The sequence below is a fragment of the Echeneis naucrates genome, chromosome 7, assembly GCF_900963305.1.
Source record: "Echeneis naucrates chromosome 7, fEcheNa1.1, whole genome shotgun sequence".
In the NCBI taxonomy this organism is placed as follows: domain Eukaryota; kingdom Metazoa; phylum Chordata; class Actinopteri; order Carangiformes; family Echeneidae; genus Echeneis; species Echeneis naucrates.
In genome coordinates, this window is record NC_042517.1 from 7,649,361 (window position 1) to 7,665,911 (window position 16,551).

General features: G+C 38.4%; 1 protein-coding gene across 1 annotated transcript in view; it reads right to left on the bottom strand.

The window, feature by feature from the left end:
• nphp4 (nephronophthisis 4) overlaps positions 1–16,551 on the bottom strand; it is a 156,534-nt gene that overhangs the window by 120,736 nt on the left and 19,247 nt on the right. The window contains exons 3-5 of the mRNA XM_029506197.1: positions 13,090–13,259; positions 12,704–12,768; positions 1,208–1,357 (exon numbers count right to left, since the gene is read on the bottom strand). Coding sequence (XP_029362057.1) covers positions 1,208–1,357; positions 12,704–12,768; positions 13,090–13,259 — 385 coding nt within the window. The remainder of the gene's footprint in view (positions 1–1,207; positions 1,358–12,703; positions 12,769–13,089; positions 13,260–16,551) is intronic.

Sequence of the window (16,551 nt, forward strand, 5' to 3'; positions counted from 1 at the left end):
CAACCCTACAATAATATATATAACTCTTTACTGTTAAAGATTGGTATCAATTCTCAAGGTAATTAGTTAATTAATAGAATTATATGCATATACAAATACACTCATGTTTACATGTATGAATATACTAACATATATTAGACAACAAACAGGAATATACATAAAGTAATTATAAATATCAAACACAAAGGTATAGAAAACTTAAAGGTTGTCATGAATTGTGTGATCTCTACCAGTGTTTGTGTTAGACCACATTTTCCCCCAAGTCAGTCAGTTGTACTTGTTATTGTTGTTGTGCAGGAAGCATAGACTTGGGATGGAAACAGACACCACACATACGGCTGTCAAAATCCAACACAGTGAGATTGTTTGGTGGTGTCTGAAAACAGCATATGCAGCACACTGTACTGAAAAAAGGAAGTCAAGTATGCTGAAAAGTGCTGTGCTTTGTGCATTCATGCTGCAATTTGTGCCAAAAAGGTAAAGAAATGGAGGGAGAATGTATGCATAGACAATAAGGCCTGTTAGGTCTACAAAAAGAGCTTGAGGGGCCATCTTCACAGAACAGAGATGAACTTTAAGTGTGGAAAATCTTCCTCATGCGCATTATAAAAGTATTTTCACTCACTGCTCAATACCCTTTTAAAATTTGCTCCTGTTTTGTATTACAACATATCAAATGAGGTCAAGAATTCTGTGGTCAATCATAAAAATAAAATTAAAATAAGCTGTCTTTTTTTGGCCTTTTTGGCTTATTACATGGGACAGCTTGAATAGGAACGTGACGGGAAATGGGGGAGAGAGAGTGGGGAATGACATGTGACAAATGACTCCGGCTGGAGCTGAACCAGCGTCGCTGAAGAGGACCTTGTGTAGTCTCCTGTTTATGGGGCTCTTGCTTGACCCACTACACCATAAATTTAAATAGTCTTCAGAACAACATAGAAAGTTTGAATTTATAAACATTATCAAAGCCAAGTCTGACTCACAGCTTCAGCACATTTTCTTGTTGTTTAACGTTTGTCTTATCCAATATGTCTTACATTAGTAGAGAAAGAGATGAGCATTTGTGCTCTTTTTATACCACTAATTCCTCATGTTTGCATCCACAAATAGATATGTGCCTTCTAAACCACTGAATAAACTGAAAATTGAAAAAAGTTCTTGTGTTATTTGCCGAAAGTGTTTGAATGACACTTTTCCAACTCACCTGTTGGAGAGGCTGCGAGCCCAGGGATGTTCTCATCTCCAGATACAATGACATTCTCAGGAAGGAGGTGCATCATGCAAACCAATGCAGGGTGTCTTTTTACCAAACAGTCCAAATGTGCACCATCAATAGTTTTGAGGATACTGCTGTCTGCAAAAAGAGGCAGATAACATTTGCAGTTTATGTAAAATATATATTTAATTTCATTTCCACTGCCATTCTATACACAAATGGGTTGGATATGATATTTCATCTTAACATCCATCCTTGTCCAAACACAAAATTGTCATCCATCTACCTGGTGCATCAGTGTCATTCACTTGACAACATGAAACCCAACACAAAAACACTTCCATTTTTCAATATTTAATTTGGCTGTTGGTGACCAAGGTGCAATGTTCCATTACATTGCAAGCATCCGTTTACAGGGCTCAACTGAAATGACAACCATTCAAGGAGCATGGCTGCACAGCTGAGGCAAAAGGTGTATGAGCAATGAGTTCGCTAGTGTCATCTTTCAAGCAGGTCGTCTGCCAACAAGTGACAACCCAAAGCCTACCATCAACACAAAACACAGACCATTTGGAAGGTGAGGAATGCGGTGTTTAATGTGCTACGTATGTTGGATTCCTTCAAGCCTGAGCAGCATCGCCATATTTCACTCTGACAGGGTTAGTGATTGGACTTTCAGCAGCATCAACGACAATCAATACAGGAAGCTCCGTTTCAACAAGCTCACAGTAGACAGTCTGAAAGTGAGTCATTATAGTTAATGAGAATTTGGGTGCATTTGAGTGATGGGTTTGTAATTATCACAGTAAAAAGTGGTCTGATGATAACAGCTTATGGCAGTTTTCTACTCAAACATATACACACACACACTAGACAAACTAGACCTACAGTTCCAATTCAGTTTCATCTACCGCCATAATATCATTAACAAGTGTAGTATGTTTTAATATTGTCCAATTTTTTTAGCTTTCATTGTGTGACAGTGGTAACCACAAAAAAAAAAAAAAAAAAAATCAGGAACTAGAGGAAACATAACTTCATGTTTGCAATTAGATATCTTACAAGAGGAGACTAACGCTTTGGCAGGAAAACCTACGAGTGCATAGAAATTTGTATCCTGGTCAGAAAGTAGCAGTAAGTAACAAAGAATCCTATTTTGATACCACTCAAAAAAAAACTTTCTATAACGTTTAAGTTGCCCAAACTAAACCAGGACTGTGACAGAAGTGGATGAAAAAAGCCAATAGTTATAACAGTTTTGATGGATGATACATACTTAAGAGCTATTAGCTGCCCATGCAGTATTGAAGAGTGTGGCTATTTTCTTCTATCCTTTGCCACCTTGTCTCTGTAACTTTGCACACAATTTTTCAAGGTACTTGGCAAGTAAATTGTTCCTAGCATCTTGCCATGGTTCATCTGTGAATTTTGGCTGTTTTGGTGTCTTCTGCCTCTCTATGTGATCCCAGACTGTCTCCATGATGTTGGGACCAGGGTTCTGTGGAGGCCAGGCCATCTGCTGCAGACTCCTTGTTCTTCTTGTGGCTGCAGATAACATAAAATACTGTTTCCATTCCTTCTGCCTACCTCTCGTATGGTGGGAAACTTAAGATCTAAGAATCACACAGAAGTGACATGCACGCGATTATCTAAAGATTTGTAACTAATGAAGCCCAAATTATACATGTGTCCGAGAGGAAATCTGTTCATCTGTTAATGTGTGAATGATGCACAAAATTTATGTGCATAGCATGTGCTTTACCATGTTCATTGGAGTATATCCATTAATCTACTGCAGAAAACCAAATGACTCTACCACCCAATAAAAGATGAAGATATAGCATCACAATACTGATTGTAATGCAAACTGAGTGTATCACCTTCAATGCCTTGTTTCTAGTTCTGCCTAATTTACTGTTACAGTGGCCTGCATTCAGCACTCAGTTGGAGTGAGGGGAGCTAGGGGATAAGAAAGGCAGAGAGGGAGGGGGGGGTCTGTGTGCCTATTTAGTTTGGGCTTGAGACAAGGTGGCCCGGACATTTTGTCTTCTTGTTTGTTTAAGGTTTTTGCCCCCTTTTTTAGGTTAGAGGGAGACGCTGGGCGCGACGGCCCATTAAGAGGTTGGCCCAGCATCTTCCCACATTTTGTTCTCTTTGCCAAATGTCTCCAGTCCTTTTTGGTTATATCCTTGTTGAATTGTTGATCTAAACACTGGCTTCTTTAAACAAAGTCTGTGGGTTCTTTTTTTTTCCTGTTTGGTATCTCTCTTTATATATTGCTGCTTCCTTCCCCCTTTTCTTTGAGCCCAAACATTTTTTTCTCTTCGCTAAACCTTTGTCAGTGTTATGGCTCCCATACAAAACAAAGAGGACCTAATACATGGGGTAGGTAGAGACATTAAAGTTCAGGCTTTTCCAAAGAAGAAACCAAAATACGCAGACATCATCAATGGAAACTTCACAATGGGTTCAGTTAAGGACATAAAGTGCATGTCAAAAGAAAATCCATATTTATTGTGTCATCTTAAGAACTACAGAGGTAATTTTTTTTACCAAGAAAATAAAAGCAGCAAAATAGCAAAGAGAACAACATAATGACCATCTGAGTAGGACTGAAAAGAAAATGATTATATATTATCATATATTAGGAGATTTGTTTGCTCTTTTCTAATCATTTAAAACTGTAAAATTAGACACAAATAATGTGTTCACTAAAAGGTTGGGTAGAATTTCTTTTGCAAACGGCTTTCATCCATTTTCAGGGTAGAGCCACTACCGTTATCTTTGGGGTCAATAAAAAGGATAGAGAAGTAAAGACAATGACGGAGTATATCACTTTGCTGTCCTCCTCTCCCTGTCAATGAGTCAATCCAGCCAAACTTTTCACTTCACTGATAACTGACTACATTTTTTTTTTTTTTTTAAGGAAAGTGGTTCGGGGAAATCTCTGAGGTTCAGGAGGAGGTTCCAACTCTGGTCTACAAACATTTTCAGTAGCGACAGCAGCTTTCATTGAAGGTATTTTTTTTTTTTTTTTTTTTAAACACATTGAATAAGTAGGATGGATGTGAAGGAAGAGTAAAAGAGAGAGGAATAAAACGTAGAACTCTCTTGACACAGATGGTTTCCAGGTACATGCAAGTTTTTCATCATTTATTTCTTGTAATTCATTATGCGTCAAGCCAGAGTCAGTTGAGGAGCAGCAGCTTGGCGAGAGATGTGAAACTAAGGAAGTCGGGGGGGGGTTCCAGAAAGAGAAAAAAATGGCTCAGCATCAAACAAACAGAGGCAACGATTCTGGGAGATGGATGTGTTGGAGAGAAGAAAAAATTAAAGGTGACTTGGGGGATTTTTGAGAAATTGTTTTCCTGGCAACTTGGTAAGAGTGAGAGATTTGAAGTGGTGACTGTCAAGATTTGTTTGTTTCTATGTTTAGTACTAATCAATGCCTACATTGGTACTGCATGTACATTCTCAGCAGTTGATATCAACACACAATTTCATAGGTCGTATTTAAATTCAACTTCTATTGCTGGTGGTTGACGATTCATTGGAGAATCAGTTTTTAAGAAAAAAAAAAATTGGATGGTTATAATCAATATTGACCTACCTACATCAGTTAGTGATAGAAAAACTAAGACTTAAGAAATTAGTTGGGGGTTTTTTGTTTGTGTTTTTTTTTTACAACTAATTGTTGAGGCAGTCATAAAACAAAGGCAGAAGTACAGGTGAGGAAGTCACAACAGGGGAAAAGCGTTGAATTTGATTACGTTTGTCGGAAATTTGAAATTCACCCAAGCAGCAATAAAGCTCGGCGTAGGTGGTGAAAACAAACACTTGCGTGGGATGCCCTAGAGACAGATGTACAAGGAAGACATTGGCAAACATCTTTATCCTCGCAAAAGAGAGGCTTGTTGGTCTAACGGCTTCAAAACTAGTTATGGAACTACCTTTCTGTCCCCCACACAATGACATTAGGAAGAAATGAATGCATTGTAGTGCTGGGTCAAATCAAGATATGTTAATTTGCCCACAATAAGCCATCTGTTTGTGCCCCCATCACACTAAAAAGCTCTCCAACTTTTACTCCCTCATTTATTCTCTCTTCTTCTTGCCTCTTCCTCTCAGTTCGTTGACAAGGGAGGCTTAGATCAAGCCAATGAGCTTACTGCTTCCCTTCATGCTTGTTTCCGCTTCTTATTTTTTCCCTCCCATCCTTTAAGACTTTAAAAGGCCCCAAGGCAGCTCCAACTCATCTGTCTTCCCTCCTTTTCCCATTTCCTCTCTCTTGACCCTAACTCCAGCAATGGAAAATAAAGTCTTTACTTCTCTGCCACCGCCATCCACTGCTCATTTTTTTGTTTTTTGTTTGTTGTTCTAATTCAGACCAACTCCAAATCGTCTTTCTTCCTTCAGGGTTTTCTCCACTGATGATGTAACCTTTTAGTCCAACTTATATCTATGGGTTACAATGGCGTTGAAGAGTCTGTTTATGCAAACCTTTTTAGAAACCCTTTTTTTTTGCATGCAGTCAGTTTTTTACTACACTTTATGTTTTCATGTTCAACTGTCAATGTACCAACCTAACAAGGACAGACGTGTGGCGATATATATATATGTGTGTTTGTGTGTGTGTGTGTGTGTGTGTGTGTCAGTGAAGGACAGCATGTCTAGGCAGTAGAGTAAATATTGTTGGCAGTTACCAATACACACATATACCCTGTCTGCCCCCACTCCTGCTTTATCAACCACATGAATCCATATAGCCAACCATGGAGTTCCACAGGGCTTAGTGCTTGGACCAGTCCTCTTCACCCTATATCTGCTCCCTTTAGGCAACATTATCAGGAAACACAGCATAAATTTTTAATGTTATGCAGATGATACTTCGCTGTATTTATCAATGAAGCCAAATGAAGTTGCTCAGATAGTTAGACTGCAGACATGTCTTGAAGACATAAACGTCTGGATGGCTTGTAACATTTTACTTCTAAACTACAAAACTGAAGTGATTGTACTTGGCTCTAAGCACCTCAGACGAAGCGTATTTGATGTCCCTCACATAAAACAAGTCTGTAGGACAGCTTTCATCCTGATGCAGAAAAACTAGTCCATGCATTTGTTACTTCAAGACTGGACTACTGTAACTCATTACCGTGTTGATGTCCAAACGAATCCCTGAAAGGCCTTCAGATGACTCAGATTCAGATGCCGATGCAAGAATATTGACGGGAACTAGAAAAAGGGATCACCTCTCTCCTGTGTTAGCTGCTCTTCATTGGCTGCCAGTAAAATTCAGAATAGAATTTAAAATCCTTCTGCTAACATATAAAGCTCTTAATGGCCAAGTGCCATCATGTCTGAGAGAGCTCATATTTCCTTACTGTCCTAGTAGGCCACTCCACTCTGTAGATGGAGGTTTACTTGTGGTTCCAAGAGTCTCCAGAAGTAAATAGAGAAGAAGTAGTAAAGGCAGATGATTCAGTTATCAGGCTCCTCTTCTATGAAACCAACTTTTAGTATCAGTCCAGGGGACGGACTCTTTAGCAATTTTCAAGACTAGGCTTAAAATTTTCTATATGACAGAGCTTATAGTTAAAAGGTCAAAGCTCACTTAGTCCTTACTCCCATAGGCTTAGCTGGTGACTGCTGGGGGAAGCACTGAGCACCTCCCTCTCTCTCTCATTTACTCTTTCTCTCTCCCCCTCTGTCTACCTCTTGCATGTGCCAACATACCACTAACTATATTTCTCCGAAGTCCCTGTTTCTCCCAGTTCTAACCATGTGTGACTATGTACTAACCATGTTTCCCGAAGTCTCTCTCTCTCCCAGTTACTCTCCTCTGTCTTCCTGTCCTCATCCTGCAGGTGAACCATCGCTACCCCATGTTCCTGCAACGCCTGCTGCTCCCATATTTCTATGAACTTCATACAGTATCTTTTACAGAACTATATAAATGAATCTGGTTTGATATGATATAGACACACGACAACACAACAAAAAACATGCATGCAGCACTGGCAGTAGCACTTCTTAGCAATAACCTACAACCAAAAAGCCTTTTGTCAAATTCAGAACAGTCATTGAAAGTCTGTTAAGACAGATTTGTAGAAAAATCAATAAATCCATCCATCAAAATGTTCTTTCTCAACAAACATCCTGTAGAATTATATTAAAAAATTTATTCTCAGCCTCTCCAACACTTACAGGTCAATGCTTTAAATTGTCTATTCTTAACAGAGGTTTTCTGGGGAATAATCTTTTAATGTCTTTGTGATCTCATGATTGGATTAAAGTTCTTGGTCTGACCACTTAGTTATGAATTTATTTTTAATGCAATTCTCAACGCAGAAAAGTTAGGTATTATTTTCTTACTCTTTTTCCAGTGCATTGTGTGACAAACCATGTTCATGACATCTGACAACTGACATCTAAGATCTCAGCAACAGTTTGTCTGAAACTTCAGAAGAAGCAGAGAAACAGAGAAAGGGGTTTAAGGGTTTGTTTGTTTTATTTTAAAGAGAGGCACGAAAAACAAAATAAAAGAGAGAAACTTAGTGATGACTGTCTAAATTTATTTTTTTCCATAGAAACTACAGTTGGTCTGTACATCCTGATGTAAAAGAAAAAAATGTAAAATTTCTGCTGCACTGTTAGTAGTGTCACTAACAGCAGTGCTGTACTGGCAGTGATATTTTGAATTAAAAAGGACTATGAGCCAAATTATTTCCTTGTCTGATCAGAGTTAGCTGCAGTTTTGTAAAGTAGTGCAGTGCCTTGGTAGGCTAAATTATCTCATTAGTTTCTGGAAGATGGTATATAAACAGTTCATAAAATACATTTCTTTCATCTTGCAAAGCTAGTTATTATGTTAATTTATCCAATGTTTCTGATTATGAATGTGAGACAGTGTATTTGCAGAATACAATACAGAAGACTCCCAACAGTTACTAGACAGGGCTAGCTAAGTGATTAACATGCTAAATAGAAAGAAGAAGTAAGATTGGTTTAGTTTCCAGTGCTGGAGACAGCTCTTTGTGAGCAAAGGAAAGAAGTTTGATGCTGAACTCATAATGTTTATTCTGGTCGTGTATATTAACAGCTATTAATGATAACATGGCTGTGTGGTATTAGCAAAACTTACAAGGACCTCCTGTTAAGCATTCATGGAAGAAGTTATATTCAGAGGAGCAATTTTTGGACAACAAGAAAAATAAAAATAAGCCATAACCAATGATATCCTTCACCATTTGATTTGAGATCATCATTTAGTAAGAGTGGCACAGGCAGTATGTCCTTAACCAAATCAGGCCTGAGAAGCACAAGAAGATGTCCTGGTTGCACTGTCATGTGACTCTCAAAAATCAGTTAGAACCACAAAAGAAAAAGCATATTTTATAACAAAAATCAACAGTGATGTTGATGCAGAATACGCATGCAATTGGCTCTTCCAAAACACGACAACATTGCAAGAATCAGAACACGTCATGATCTCCAGAGAAAAAAAACAAAACTTAGTCGTAGGCTTATCTTTGTCCAGCAAACCATAGAAATGTTGTGACAAACAAATCCATTAACAGCACTTTGAGGTGTATAATGTGACCACACTGCCAACTTGAATTCACTAACAGTTGAGCACTGGTTCCTACAAACAAAAGTGAGAGATGTGAGTGAAGAGTTCATGAACTACACTCTTCACTATGTCTTTCTGTTTGTTTTCATATTACTGTCAGAGGAATCCACTGAAAAATCCTCCAGACATAATGTACATAAAACTACATTACACATGGTGGCAAAGCATGAGTTCTCACTGTTTTTATTCAACTGTTGCTGATTGTTGTGACGCAGCAAACAATTCTCAGTGGAGTTTAAAGACAAAGACCCCATTCTGCTCTGCCAACAGCAGGGAGAATGACTACCTGTTACTCCTGGGGAGAGAGTACATTTGTTAGCCTTAGAACAGATAATAAGCTTCGCTGTGTAAATCAACAAGATGAAAATTCAACAAAATGTTTCGAAGTTCTTCAAGTCACCACATCAAAAGAGACTCTCAAAGTTTTATCTAGTCTCAATGAAGCTGCCTCAAACTGTGGAACATTTACAGTCATGTTACACTAGATTAGTGAAACGTTATTTTGTGAATGAGCAGTTTCAATTACATACCCAGGGACTATTAAGATTAATGTCTGCTGCCGTGATAACTTTCCAGAGTTTTAAAGTCTGCCCCAGAGCAGTTTAACTACCATGCAGTGTTTTGGCATCTAAGGTGGGATGTATTATTTAAATCAGCGGCCCCCAACCTTTTTTGCACCAAGGACCGGTTTAATGTCAGACAATATTTTTACGGACTGGCCTTTAAGGAGTGGTGGACAAATACAACACAATAACAATTTACAAATACAAATACAACAATTTTCTAAACATAAAAATTTACGTGAATTCACTTCACTCACATGCAACTTTAGTAGCAGCGTCCTCGTAACATCGCACCATCGCAACATAACAGAAAAGTAATAATACGTACATAAGTAAGAGTAAGAACACTTGTTGGTCTGGTTACGTTTGAACATGCCTTCAAAATAAGATACACCACAAAAAAAATATAAAGTGCAGAAGTTATTTATTCTTTCTGTGCGGCCCGGTACCAAGTAACCCACGGGCCAGTACCACCGCCCATTGGTTGGGGACTGCTGATTTAAATGGTCCTTTCTTGGAAATCAATACCTAAAAAAAATCCTGCTATAACTGAAAAGCAATAATATGAGCCAACTCTAGGGCTGTAGAAATATGGATGCGTAAGAGTTGTGTACTGCAGGTGAAGGCTTGTGTCTGTGTCTGCTTGTGAAGCTAAATGATATCAACCTGTGCTCAGTCCATGACTGTTGACTGAAGAGGAGGACCAGTGTCCTCTTCCTAAGCAGAGCTCCATTCATTGGGGTTAAATTAAGACCAGCTTCCTTTTCTACCAGGTGATCACATAGATGATGTTAGGAGCTAGTATAGCCAAAAGGCTCTTTGGCAAGTAAAAACCCTTTTTTATTAATCTTGTTGGATAGGTGGCTATCAGGGGGGAACAGTAACAAAGTAAATTTACTTGAGTACTGTACTTAAGTACAGTTTTTGAGTATCTGTACTTTACTTGAGTATTATTTTAGGGGGATACTTTTACTTTCACTTCACTACATTTTAAGGACAAATATTTTACTTTTTACTCCACTACATTTCTATTGATGCTCTCATAATTGCTACTTTTGTGCCTGTCTAACATTACTCAGTCATTGCTTTTAATTGTAATTGTATTTGTGTCATGCACACCTCTGTGCGTTTTCCAGGTAAGAATATGGCCACAATGTATAATCCTCATCCTACCTGGATTATTTCTCCATAACGATGGGCTCATTCTACATGATACAGCAGGGCTGTATTATATGATTATTACCTGGAACATGCATTAGTTTGGAAGGCAGTGTTTAGATGTCTTCTTTGGACATCACTTACAACACGGTCCAACTGCTCATCACTCACTCCTCTGCCCCCCCACCCCCCGCGGGCTAAATTATATTGGATTTTTGGATTTTTCATTGAGTCAGCATGGCATTGCATTAGTCAAATGATTGGTTGGATTGATTTTTTTATTTTTATTTGTGTGTGTGGGGGGGCTTGGCAGCAGATGTTTTTGCGAGGCAGGTCACCAAAGAGAAATGTTATCAGTGGAAACAGTTTAATTTTACTGTTGTTGGCAAATGTGTTAGTTGAGCACCACCAAAAGGGTCATTTATAGTTTGCATAAGGGTCAATGTGGCCACAAAGGTCCATGTGATGTACAATTTCTCTACAGCTAATGTTCATGGTGAGCTGCACAGACCACAACCCACTCATGTGTGCAGGCAATATAAACAGAACAGCATGTGCATTTTGTCTGTGATGGATTTTTTTTTTGTTTGTTTGGTTGGTTGTTTTTTTTTTTTTTTTGTTTGTTTTTTTTTTGGGGGGGGGGGGGGGACTCTGAATCTGTGTCTTCAGTGATCTGATGAAGCACACTGTAATATAATGATGATGGTGTGTGATGCTCACCATCACTTTAATGTGGAAGGCATTTTGAAATACAGCAATTTAGAGACAAAATTTGCTCACCCTTATTCAATTCAACTTTTGACCCAAACTTCATTTGCATCAAGAAGTAATGAAAATATAATTCTTTTCTGGAGCCACAGTATTTTCAAAAACAAAGTCGGTGAAACTGAATAATGTGGAATTTGTTATGAATAAAGAATTTCTAAGATGCTAGCCTTGGGGGCAAGTTTTCTCATTATAATTCCTTCACACAATCAGACGTGAATGACCACTATAAGGAAATGTACTTATTTCACTGTAGCACAAAACAGTTTGAGATACTTGTTTCACTGCAGAAATGTCTGACATCAAAAAGTAGATACAGAGACAGAATGTCCCTGTCACAGTGAATGAGAATAAAAGTGATATGAAGAAATGAAAGGGTGCTCTGCCCATAAAAGAGAACAGCAAGAGCGGCAGCAGTATGGTCTCTTCAAACAGCAAAGCAATGTTCTGCTAAACAACCAGCAAGTAGTTAATAATTCAGCAAGCATAAGAGTCCGTTTGAGAGAAGGTTTTCTAATATTCATGTGACATGATAGCCAAGACAAGAACTCTTGCTCTCACTGGGCATGGTGTTATTCATACTGTGAGGCACTAAAGTATTTTGTAATTCATAGTCTTGGTTTTAGACCAAGTGAGGACATATCGAGAGCAACCCACAGCTTCAGCAGCAAATTCAATAATTCAAGATTTGTTCTTCAAGTCAAAAATGATGTTAGTCAAATACTCAGAGATCATCCAGTTGTGAATATCCTATAAACAACAAAGGCAGCAATGTCTACCTTTAGCTTCAAAATCTAATTTTATATTGATGGAGTCAATAACTGTTTAATTGCAGTTAGAACTCCAATTTTGTTACTTTCTGTATATATGAACAAGAGGGAGAACAAGAAAAAAAAGAGAGCAACAAGCTTTAAAATAAGTGGGAATATTTGTATCCAAGGCCAGGAGTGAAGGGAAAGGTCATCTGTGCTTCAAATGCAAGTTCTCTTCACTACTATATCAGCTTTGAGTCTTTCTGACCCGAACTTTGATTTTTGATTGCATATTTTTTTGACCATCTCCAAAGTTCAGACCTGATGACATCACCCCTGGTGTGACACTACATTTTAGCAGCTCAACCTGCTAGGAACTGTTGAAGAACATAACTGCAGTGCTGTTCTTTCATAGTGCTATGTCAAGCTAAAGGATGTGTATAGGTGTGGTCTTTAGAGAACATAGCCTGAGTTGCCTGAAGATGAATGTTTCTAATCCAAACAAACACTGCAGTCCTCGTATCTTTTTCTATATTTCAGCAACATTTAATGCAACAAGAACCAGTGAATACTTGAAAATATTGTATGTAAAGATAAAGAAAGGCGTTCTTACAGTCAATTGTGTCTTTTAGCAGGGGATGAAGAAGGCTTCTTGGTGATCCATGGTGTAGGCTCAGTCTGGGAAATTTAAATGAAACTAAATGACTGAATGGAACAAAAACATTCTGCTATGTTTCATTCATGTGTCTAAAATGTGTATCTCTGAAAGAAGCTATCCCAAAAGCAACACATAAAAAACAGTTCTGAATGACAATTAAAAAAAAAAAAAAATCAACATGTGTAAGCTTTATGAAAGCTTAAAGAAAATGACATTCCCTAGATGTTGTTCCCTAGATGAAGGAGCAATCCTTACACTACAACTACACCTGTCCTTCAACCATCTTCTCAGGGGAAGCATCATTAATCCCTGACTGATGTAACTAGGAACGGACTAATCACCTTCTGTCCCCATCAGCTGCCTGAGCATCTGGGCTGTTGATGAAAAGCTCCAGGACTGCAAAGCCTCGACCCAAAGCCTGCTGGGAACCGTCTGGCTTTGGTGACAAAGACACTAGCTCCACAACCACCACCGTGCTGGGTAAGCGCAGAGACGTATGGAAGTACAGGACCTAAGAAAACAAAAACATTGTGTGACAGAAGACAATCAATTAAAATTTGTTGAGAGTGCAGCTTTGATTTGGTGATTCACTGTTTTATATTTAGCTGAAGCAAAATGAGTGATGGAATCAAAAAATGTTGTGATTCCCCTAAACGCCTGCCCAAGCCATAGTAATGACCAGTTACAATACCAATGCACCGGTGAACAGGCTTTTCATCAACTCTAGATGAAGCGTGAGTATGTCTGGTACAACATACATACACAAATTTGAAATGGGCACACAAGACATCATACTGAAAAGTCAGTCTTATGCACACCGCTAGCTGAACCCAACTATAGTGGACATAAGCTATAAGTCAAAAAGCCATTTATGCTAATGATTGACATCAGGGATCCAGATACATCACAGCGTAGCACTGAAGGAATTACCCAATATAAAGACATTCACCACACTTGCAAACCCACGGTGGCCTGATAAGTAAACCATTTTAAATCAGTTTGCAGATAAGCACTTCTAATAGCACACCAGTCATTGTTCTTGTTCATAATAAAAACAGAAAATCAGTCCGACAATCACAATGTAGGTAGGAAAAACTGTGTGAACCTCTCAGCTAACAGGATTAACAAAAGCTAACTGGAGTCAGGAGTTATCAAAGCTCAAGGCAAATGAAATGAAAGATTTGAGGCATGGGTTAAAATTACATTGACTCACTTGTACCTTTTAAGTTTGATAGGTGCAAAATGAAATCTGCTGATGTGAAAAAATCCTTCAGAAAAATTTGATCTCAGAGGAATGATGATCAAGAATAGTTGATTTGCATAAACCTAAAAGGTTAACAGATCTCCGTCCATTAAAAGCAGTATCTGTACATGGAGACAATTTAGTTCTTTGGCTAATCTCTCAACGAGTGGACACTGGACACCTAGTTATCACAACTCTTAAACCAAGGCAAGATTAACCAATCAGAAGAATAACGTGGAGCCTCGGACTGAAAACTACACTTGAAGGAAGATTGGAGCTGGTATGCAACTTTGTTTATGGGTGCCCCAAATGTAAATCTTGGAGGGTAGTTAGGTGGAGCATGCTTTCCATGGAGAACACAGATGAAAGTGCTGCTCTGCAAAAGACAGATCATTAAATTATCTTCTGAACAATGACGTTTGGGGGTTTTGCTGCCTTGGGCTAGACAGATATACATCATTGAGTGACAACGAATACCCAGGTTTGTCTGAGTCTTTGGCAGGATAACGTCAGGGGTACTACTCAGTACAAACTGGGTCATGTAAAAAAAAAAAAGGGGGACCTGAAACGTTACAGTAAATCAACTTACTGAGAGAATGACTTAAAACTAAGAAGCTCCATCAGTTGGAGAATACGTCTGTGCTGAAGCTGCTCTGTAGGAAGCATGGTCCAGTTTCTTGTGAACATTGTACAGGTCTGATCAGGAGCCACTGGTAGAACATGCTGGATGTTAACATTGTAAAAAGTTCAATCAGAAATTAAATCCAAGGGTTCACTTATCTTTTCCACCAGTACTATGAATGTCTAAAGGATGGGTTCAAAATAAAGAGGATACTGTGTTTGTCTAGATGAAGATTAAATCTCACTTCATGACCAGCAGAAAACAAGGTTCACGAGGTTCACCAAGGTTGTTAGGTGCTCTTTTGTTACAACATATTACAGAAAGACCTAAGATCAAGATCAAGAGTTGTAGGACATTTTACATAAATCGCATGTTGAAGGTGTCTGGGGAAATTACATAATAACCATTACAGATGGTGCACAGTCCCATGGTTCCCGGCCTTACTTGTAGCCTCAACTGTTGCCATCATGTGAGTAACTGCAGTCAAAAGAATAAAGAATAACATAAACATGCAGCACTATGGACAAGACATATGATGTTGAAAATTGGCTTATACAGACCATACGTTTCAATGTTTACCTACAAGCCTAATATAGGTTTTGCTAATGATGGTCACTCCATGTAAAAATTAAAAGTAAATACTTCAGTGTTTAACCTTGTGTTTTAGATAGAGAAGCAATGAGGTGACTATAGCTGTACAGGTTGTTCTAGGTCTATTTGCATCAACAACAGCTCTCAAATAATAATTTTGTTTTAATCATTATTAAATTGCATTTTTCAAGAGGTCAATCATGCCTTGCCGCAATTATCTTAGCAAGAGAAAAATTAAACTGACGCAACAGTCGTATGCATAAATAACACATAACTGTATGGTTAGAGCAAAACCAAACATCCTTCTCGACAAATACCACCATGATATCAGGCTCAATGACTTAAGTCAAATGAAAAGGAAATTTAATTCAATATCATTTGCCTCCTGTACAATCAGGACACACTAACCTTGTTGGTTTCATCTTTTCATTTTTAACTATACTGTCGATTCTCTTTGGTCATCCCGTGGCAATTTGTCAGTGTCCATGTCGTAAGTCTCTGAATATCCAGAGTTCACAGCAAGACCTGATTTATGAGGAAATTCAGGTATGTTGAGGAGACTCTTCAGGATCATGTAGAAGGCCATGAGTGTTACTAAAGTTCAGAGGAAAACCATCAAGCCTTACGGGAGCCTGTTTTAATCTGTGCCAGGTAGGTGCTATTGTCTACAGACACCAAACTGCCATTCAAATTGGAAATAATAGCCTACCTACGGCAGAACCGCTTATTTGCATGCACAAAGGCCTGAATATGTTAAAAGGGACTCTGTGATACATTGGCTCCCAAGCACAATAAAGCCTGTTATTTTTCAAAACAATAAAGAACTACATGACAGCGTCAACAGAAAAAATAGCTTAAGGAGACACAAGCTACCTTGAAATACAGAGGCAATTTCTCCTGGTCCACTGTGCCATAGCCTGTTCATCTTTAGACCCAGCTATCATTCACATCAGAGCCATATATTGCAATTCAAAACCCATTTTCATTTCAGCAACATCAGTCTTTTACCTCTGGGCATAGTAATGTTAAAATTACTACTTTTCCAAAAACAAACACTTCCAAGTACAGATGGAAAACCTGCGAGGCGAAGATAGTTGTCGAGCCATGGCTTGATTTAGCTATTTGTCCGCTCACTTGTTTTCATATGTCAATTGGGCTTTGCTTGTTGAGAGGGATGTTGTGATTCAGAAAACATTCTGGAAAAAACTGATGTGAAGTGATTCAGCATTAACACATCTTTGTTACTCAATCATTGGTATTTGTTGAAACAGCCATGTACAATGTCTGGGACCTGAAACCTTGAGTTCAGAAAAACTTGATTGAATTCATCTGCCCTAACCTGACACA